The 8,966-nt window shown below is 40.1% G+C and overlaps 1 protein-coding gene across 1 annotated transcript; it reads right to left on the reverse strand.

Annotated features, from left to right (window-relative positions):
• Positions 1–21: 21 nt before the first annotated feature.
• Positions 22–8,020, reverse strand: LOC133469337 (bone morphogenetic protein 2-like). Its single transcript, XM_061756250.1, has 5 exons — positions 7,720–8,020; positions 6,725–6,864; positions 6,129–6,245; positions 5,861–6,050; positions 22–2,389 (listed from the first exon to the last, which is right to left on the reverse strand). The coding sequence occupies exons 1-5, from the start codon at positions 8,018–8,020 to the stop codon at positions 1,974–1,976; spliced, it is 1,164 nt and encodes a 387-aa protein (XP_061612234.1). The 3' UTR covers positions 22–1,973.
• Between the last annotated feature and the right edge of the window lie 946 nt (positions 8,021–8,966).

Consider the following 8,966-nt stretch of genomic DNA (forward strand, 5'->3'; position numbering starts at 1 on the left):
ATTAAGTATTATTTTAAAACATTATCCCAGCACCTCAACAATTAAAAATCTGTATTAAAATACATTTTTTTTTACCAAACTAAGAGTTTGAACACAATGTTACACTAACTCTAACCATGACAACTATGCTGCTCTCTGCTGGTGAAATTACGTAAAGACAGACGAATGGAATCATTTTACCATTACTAAACAGCCAACTGGAAAGTACAATAGCACTACATTTAAGAACAACATTTAAAACAGATATTTTAAACCACTGTTACAAAAGAGTAATGTTTCAATCGCCCCATGGAAAAGACAAAATATTACGCCATTTCTTGCCGCTTTCCGACAAAATATGCACAGTTAATGTTGTAAAGTTGTTTGATTGATTGCAATGCTATTTTGAAATGAAATAACGTAATGTGCGTATCGTTCTTCTATTAACAAAACATGTATGCTCTAAGATCAAGGGTGAGAGAATCACGACACTTACTAACTGTCCAATCAGACTGTTATGACGTCAACCAGTGCTCACAGCCACTTTAGGGCATGGTTGCATGGTATCTGAGGATTGTTATGCTATGGAGTGATGTACAGTGAGCGTTGCCATCCTCAATTTAGTTTTCATTCACTCATTTTCTATAGTGCTTGTCTTCTTTAGGGTCACGGGTGAGCTGGAGCCTACCCCAGCTGACTTGGGGCAACAGGCAGAGTACACCCTGCACAGGTTGCTGGTCAATTGCAGAGCACATATAGACAAGCAGTCTTCAGTGAACCTCTCATGCATATTTTGGGAATTTGTGAGAAAGCAGGAGTACTGAGAGAAAACCCACGCAAGCATGCAGGAAGAATATCTCTCCACACAACTGCTCCACATAGGAAGGCTGGAGCTGAGATTCAAACCCTGAACCTCAGAACTTTGAGGCAGGTGCGCTAACCACTAACTCAACGTGCTACCATTCTCAATTCAGTTCTCTTTTTGGAATATCTGTGCAGCAATGCAATTCGAATACATTTATACCTCATTCATCACCGGGGGTTAGGTTCCAGATCACCCCCGCAATAGATCAAATCCGAAGTAGCGACGACATAATTCTTTGGGTTATTTCTACATATTTTAAAGCTGTATGAAGCTCCCTAGACTTATTAATCTCCCCCACAAACTTATTAACCTTTACCATACTCTTATAAACACTTTCTATACTCTTAAAATCTTTTCAACTCTTAAACATCCAGTAATACACAGTAGTACTGTACACTATGTACATTTTAGTCCTTGTAATATGCTTTCATTATTTTTTATTTATTTTTAACATTTTTGATGTTTTAGGCGAGGAAGCATTTATTTTACCACAAAAAAAGTTCAGCATCCACTCAAAATCCTGTGTTATTGCAAATTATGCGGGATATGAATATGAAAAAAAAAATCCACAATGCTCTGAATTTGCAATAGGTGAACTGCGATATAGCGAGGGAACACTGTATACAACATTTTTTAGGTCTGCTTCAGTGCTGTTGTGCTTCAAAAATGGTAACTTATTTTGATATCCGGGGTTCGGCTATCCTGTGGTTTTTGCATGTTCATCCCATGCTCATGTGGGTTTTCTCCTGGTACTCCGGCTTCCTCACACATTCCAAAAACATGTCATGTTCTAAATTGTCCTCAGGTATGAACGTGAAGGGTTGTTTGTCAATATGTGCCCTGCGATTGCCTGGCAACCAGTCCAGGGTGTAGCCCACCGCCCGCCCAAAGTACTCCAGCTCACCCGCAACCATACCGAGGATAAGGTCTAGAAACTGGCTGGATGGATGTAGTACTCGTCTAATTCACTACTTCATTTTGGCTTGATAAGTGTTCTCATAAAATGTCTTTCTAAAGTCTAAACAAGATCAGCTTGACTTGAGGAATATGTTGTCATGGGTCTAAAACAATACCATCTTGAAACATTTCCTCATAACCTATTGTCCCATTGTTGTGAATTTGTGAGGCATCAGTGGCAGCCGCAGCTCATAGCCACCATGTCGTCATACTGTTTTAAAACCACATTCTCTTCGTCATCGAAATATAACAAACTGATGGACTGGAGTTTGTCGGGCACACAGCAGGGCGCCTCGACTTCGTCCGTGGACAGCTTGAGCGCGTGCATGATGGAGCGCACCGTGGCGTGGTTGGTGGCTCGGAGGTTGCCCCCGAGCGGGAAGGGACAAGAGCCCTTGCAGTGGTAAGCGTTGTACCCCCGTGGCGAGATGATCCAGCCCGACCAACCGATCTCCTCGAAATCTACAAAGAGGGGCACCCTCTGGCAGGACCGGGAGTGGCCACGGGGTCGGGTCCCTGGGGCTCCACGTCGCCTCCTAGTGGGATGGTCGTGGAGTTCAGAACCAGCAGCTGCAGGGTGGGCTGGTCCTGGAGTTAGAGGATTGACAAGGTTGGAAAGATGCTAGGCACGTAGGCATTGTGGAATGTTGGAAGTTTGCCTTGAAGATAATATTAATGCTAACTTCTGATTAGATGTATTAATTTAACATTGTTTATTATTATGGTTGTAGTTTGCAATGGTGTAAAATTGCCAAGGTGGTAGAAATGCACTACATTTACTCAGTTACATTTACTCAAGTAAATTGGATAAATTGGATAAATTGTACTTGTCCGAGTAGTATTAGTGAAACATACGTTTTACATTTACTCGAGTATTTATGTTAAGAATAAACGATACAATAATCTATATGCTCCTCGCTATTTGCATTTATCATTTCCGCACACAGTCTTGCGGGCCAATCAAAATGAGTCATGACAGTCACGCGCGACTCGTGTTTAGATTACAGACTACGAAAAACAACAGATTTAACATGCAGCCTAGTTTTGTCAGTGCTCAAACTTTGATATTTCAGCCCACTTCTAATTTGATAAAACACATTGCGGTAAGTTGCAGATGTTTTAGCTGTTGTTTTGGCTGTATATAAGGAAACATTAGCACTATCATATGGTCACAGGTAAGTGTAAAGTAGGCATCTTCTGGGGTATGTTCTGTTTTCTCTTTCTAGCTCTCGCGCTCTCTCTCTCTTTCACACACACACATACACACACACACACACACAGTAATGAAAAAGTTTCTCATTAGAATGAGAAAGTTTCCCTTTAGAATGAGAAACAAGTTTCTTTTTTTCCCTTTAGGGGCTCCACAGTATTGTGGTGTTTAACAAGTAGAAACAATATGGGATAAGACCATTTCTTGGAGTTGAATTTGCCTTTAATTTGTTATTTTACAAAGATTTAATTTATAAAGATTGTATTTTTTGTTTTAGATTAAGTGATATTGTTCAGCAATATCTGAATTTGCACATTCATATTTTATTTAGTTATTTTTATTTTATTTGACGTTGCTCTGATTTTAATTTAAAAAAATAATTTAAAAAATAAATCAGAAGTTACTCACTAGTTACTCACTACTTGAGTATTTTTTTCACTGAGTACTTTCTTACTTTTAAGTAATTATTTGGAGGACTACATTTTGCTTTCACTTGAGTCATATTATTCTAAAGTAATAAACAGTACACTTACAGTGGGGCAAAAAAAAAAGTATTTAGTAAGCCACAAATTGTGCAAATTCTCTCACTTAAAAAGATGAGATATGCCTGTAATTTTCCTCATAGGTATACCTCACCTATGAGAGACAAAATGAAAAAAAAAATCACATTCTCGGATTTATAAGAATTTGTTAGCAAATTATGGTGGAAAATAAGTATTTGTTCACCTACAAACAAGCAAGATTTGTGGCTCTCACAGACCTGTAACTTCTTCTTTAAGAGGCTCCTCTGTCCTCCACTCGTTACCTATATTAATGGCACCTGTTTGAACTCATGATCAGTATAAAAGACACCTGTCCACAACATCAAACAGTCACACTCCAAACTCCACTATGGCCAAGACCAAAGAGCTGTCAAAGGACAATACAAAATTGTAGAAACAAAATTGTAGACCTGCACCATGCTGGGAAGACTGAATCTGCAATAGGTAAGCAGCTTGGTGTGAAGAAATCAACTGTGGGAGCAATTATTAAAAAATGGAACACATACAAAACCACTGATTAGCTTCCTCAATCTGGGGCTCCACGCAAGATCTCGCCCCGTGGGGTCAAAATGATCACAAGAACGGTGAGCAAACATCCCAGAACCACACGGGGGGAACTAGTGAATGACCTGCAGAGAGCTGGGACCAAAGTAACAAGGGCTACCATCAGTAACACACTATGCCGCTAGGGACTCAAATCCTGCAGTGCCAGATGTGTCCCCCTGCTTAAGCCAGTACATGTCCAGGCCCATCTGAAGTTGGCAAAAGAGCATTTGGATGATCAAGAAGAGGATTGGGATAATGTCATATGGTCAGATGAAACCAACGTAGAACTTTTTGGTAAACACTCAACTTGTCATGTTTGGAGGCGAAAGAATGCTGAGTTGCATCCAAAGAACACCATACCTACTGTGAAGCATGGGGGTGGAAACATCATGCTTTGGGGCTGCTCTCTGAAAAGGGACCAGGACGACTGATCTGTGTAAAGGAAAGGATGAATGGGGCCATGTATCGTGAGATTTTAAGTGAAAACCTCTTGCATCAGGGCATTGAAGATGAAACGTGGCTGGGTCTTTCAGTATGACAATGATCCCAAATACAGCACCCGAGCAATGAAGGAGTGGCTTCGTAAGACGCATTTCAAGGTCCTGTAGTTTCCTAGCCAGTCTCCAGATCTCAACCCCACAGAAAATCTTTGGAGGGAGTTGAAAGTCTGTGTTGCCCAGCGACAGCCCCAAAACATCATTGCTCTAGAGGAGATCCGCATGGAGGAATGGGCCAAAATACCAACAACAGTGTGTGAAAACCTTCTGAAGTATTGAGATTAACATTTGTTACTGGCCAAATACTTATTTTCCACAATAATTTGCTAATAAATTCTATAAAAATCAGACAATGTGATTTACTGTATTTTTTCTTTTCTAATTTTATCTCTCATACGTGAGGTGTACCTATGATGAAAATTACAGGACTCTCTCACGTTTTTACGCGCGATAATTTACACAATTGGTGGCTTACTAAATACTTTTTTGCACCACTGTACTTGAGTACAATATTTGACTACTTTACCCCCCTCTGAAAATTGCAGCACATCATTCTGAACGGTACATAAAATTTGATTGGGGCAAATTTTCAAGTAGGAATTAATTGTAGTGTGGGCCCTGGAATTTACACAAAATGGCTTCGTCAAACCAAACCGAGTGCTGTGTAATTTTGGGTATGGGTCCTTGAGACTTTTTCATGCCTCCTGCTGTCATGATAGACATGTTCACCCAGTTTTGAAACTGTGAAACTGGAGTCGTGGGTTGATTGTTAATTTCAAGAACAGGGGCCAGTTTTATTTTGTGGTGAATCCTCGAAATGATCATCAAATTTTAACACCATGCTGCTGCCACATTAAATGGAGTAGGCAAAAAAAAGCTTTGCAATTTAGCGTCGCCCATCTGCTGATGATTTGGGCTAAATTTTTTTGTAATATGAGCCCTGGATTTCACCAACAATGGTTGTCCCAAACCCAGTTGGCAAACTTCCTGTGCAATTTCGAACATGAAGACTTCATGCATCTTGTTAGGCCAATTTATTTATAACTTCAGGGGGCGATACTGAGTGAGAGAATGGTGTAGTTCAGGCCAGCTAAATTAAATACAGTACATTTTCATTAGGATATACATTCTTGCAAAAAATATTTGAGTTTTCTGGCATGCAATTATTTTATTTTTTTGTCAGAAGAATAATAATTCATGTCAGATCAAATCATTATTGGTTCCAGTCATCCCCAGTGTTTGACACATTCCCCCATCATCTTACCAAAGTATGACCGGTTTGATGCTCCTGTCCTCCCATCATCAGAGAATATAACCAAGTAGGCATTAGTGTCAGCTGGCTCTCCATGCAGCTTGGATGGCGTCACCACTGAGTCCATCCAAGTCCCAGATGGCAGCGTAGTCACCACCAGGATGCCGTTGTTGTCCTGGCTGTTGCGAATCCACTTGGAAACCTAAAAAAATAGTCCACTGGTCTGGGCTATTCTTGGATTTATTTTACAGTCGTGATGGGATAAATGAAGAATACCAACCGTTTGTGTGACATTGAAGATTTCCCATCCTTGGGTGTAAAGAGGAACGAGTCTGGAGGTGATGAGGTTTCCTCGCCAAGGTTTCACTTGGCTATCCAACACTTCATACAAATCCACCTGGAAGACACAAAAATTTGTTATAGGGGGGGGGGGGGGGGGGGGAATCCAATTAGATGTATAACTCTAAATGCATGGCTGTAGAGAACCACAATGTACTTCCCAGGAGACCTTTGCTGTTATACTGTGATGAAGATGATCCATCCACAAGTTACGACGCTTTTCACTGTATGTTACTAACCTCTCGCTCCTGTGCCATGAGCAAACTCCTATTACGAATTGGTGCTAGGAATGAAATTAAATTGAATTGACAAAAACAGTCATAATATTTAATGACAAGGCCCACTTAGGCCCATGTTTAGTTCTCAAGTAAAAAAATAAATCAATAAATATAATAATAATAATAATAATAATAATTGCAAGCTGCATGTGAAAAAATGTCCGAGGTGGACTATTGCTGGCATGCAATAACTGCTTTAGTCCACAAATGTGGGTGGGTTCCATGCATCAAAATTAATGGTAACAGAAATCATGTTTACTTTATAGAAATGGGGCCTGTATGACTTTCCCAAGAAATACTTCTGTTTCCTTCGAAACCAACGGAACTCAGCTTTTATCATCCTCTCTTCTCTTTCAAAGGAAGACAGGTTGAAAAAGTGAAATCTGTGTCCATCATGACCTGAAACATAAAACACATCTTTCGTAAAATCACCTCGTGTGGCAAGGCATTTTTATTATTTATTTACATTTTTCATGCCTTTCATGAAATCATCCATGTTGAACCTATGAAGTACTTACACTCTTTACTTAAGTAGAAGTACTGATACCTGTGTTGAATAGAGACTGGTAAAAATAGAAGCACTGATTTAACTCTTGTACTAAAAGTAAAATTTTAAAAAGTACTAAAAGTACTGATGCTGAAATGTACTGAGTAAAATGTAAACATTACTTCTACAATTATACCCAACTTGGCACAAGGGGGAAAATTTGGCATGTGCACAAATTAGTATTTGTCTTTTAATAACTTGCATTGTGCTCAGAAGAAGACAAATAAATCACGTTCCATGTTACATGTTTCAGAGCATGCTCGACTTTTATGCACAAACACGTTACCATAGCTTTGCTAATGCTGTGAAGTGAATAACAAAAAAATGCTAAATCTCCTAATGATAACTGAAAAAATTCCCCTTACATGTATACATTTTGTATGCGACGGGATAAGCGGTCCGGAAAATGGATGGATGGATGAGTAATTTTTTGACACCAGAAGGTTTTTGGCAACGCATTCTCCACAGTTGGGGAATATCTTGTTTCTCCTAATCTGTTGCGTTGTCATTATGCTCCTTGCTTGGATCACATTCCTTCATGTTATGTTTTTCTGCCTTATGAGTCCCCAAGATCCCAATCAAATCAGTCGGCGTACGTAATTACGCATTTGGAAAACCATTACGCACGCATGTGTTTCCCAACGCTGTTGTAAGTCAAAAAGGTAAACATAAACTGAATCAAAGGTGTTGTTCAAAGTGCCACTAACCTTTATCCTCGAAGCTCCTCACAACATTTCCTTCCAGAATCTCCTTCTGACTTTTCCTCGTGCCGTCCGACACGGACACGGCGTTAAACAGATCTAACATGAATTGAGGCGCCTTCTTGTGCGGGGCCACCACCGCGGCCAGCAGCAGATCCTTCCAATTGAACAAGGCGCCGAGCTTCTCCGTCAACTTCCTGTCTGGGTCCGAGCCCGCCCGGGTCCCCGCCGGGCCGGCCAGCAGCCAGGTGACGCAGCGCAGCTGGAGAGCGAGGACGAGCCAGACGCGCAGTGCTCCTCTTGACATATTGGCAAGGGGCGGACTGAACCTGACACCTGCGGGACTGCGCGTGATAAGGACGTCACCCGTGTGCCATTTGATGACTATTCAGCTAACATCAGCGGATGATTGGACCCTGATTGATGATAGAAGGTGGGGGCGAAAACACGCCGCAAACACAAAGGCAAAGGGGAAAATTGCACGAAAGTGAGTCGTAGTGATAAAAAAAACAAATGAATAAATAACAACCAATTTCCTCCCTAATCCGTAAATACAGGGACGTTTTCTTAATAGTTTTTTTTTTTTTTTTAACGGCAATGACAACATATTAGTATTAGAGTATTGTTAGAGAATGGTGCATTGTTATGCAACATTATTACGCTTTTAAGTCACACAAACTGTAGCAGTAGTTCTATTTTAAATATGTTAAGTGCATAGTTCAACACTAAGTATAACCCAAAAAAAATCTCTCCAAGTGCCACAATCATGGCTAGCATTAAAGTACAGTCGTGTAGCAGGTCCAAGTGTTCATAAAAAAAGGAGACACTTTTAATTCCCAAAAACAATTCTTTTCATATTACTGTAAGCCACTGTAACACAATGCACAGTTTAAGCAATAACACTTTGTTTAAATATAGGAAAACAAAAACAATACTTAAATGATGATTCAATTGAAATGTATTGCACATGAAAGTTAAATAAAAACTGTTTTTAAAACAGTCCTTGACTCATTCACAGCCAGCCTTCCCAGTTAACATGGATATTTGACTTCTAAAGCCGTCAATGGCAGTCAATGTATTAAAATACAATAAATTGTATGTAGGCAGTGATACTTTTGGAGACCACTAGAGGGAACCTGTTTACCCCATCCAGTCGAGGCAGAAGGCCACCCCAAACTGCAACTTGGCTTGGTTTCAATTTTTATGTTGGTTCTTCTATAACAGTGATTTCCAACTTTTATGGAGCCAAGGGA

This window comes from Phyllopteryx taeniolatus, chromosome 19 (genome assembly GCF_024500385.1).
Source record: "Phyllopteryx taeniolatus isolate TA_2022b chromosome 19, UOR_Ptae_1.2, whole genome shotgun sequence".
Classification (NCBI taxonomy): domain Eukaryota; kingdom Metazoa; phylum Chordata; class Actinopteri; order Syngnathiformes; family Syngnathidae; genus Phyllopteryx; species Phyllopteryx taeniolatus.

Excerpts from the sequence above, each read along its gene's own strand:
- LOC133469337 (XM_061756250.1), bottom strand. The coding sequence starts at position 8,020 with ATGTCAAGAGGAGCACTGCGCGTCTGGCTCGTCCTCGCTCTCCAGCTG. Across the intron at positions 6,246-6,724 it reads ACAGGCCCCATTTCTATAAA|GTGGATTTGTATGAAGTGTT; the intron begins GTAAACATGATT and ends TGTGTCTTCCAG. Across the intron at positions 6,051-6,128 it reads TCTTCAATGTCACACAAACG|GTTTCCAAGTGGATTCGCAA; the intron begins GTTGGTATTCTT and ends CTATTTTTTTAG.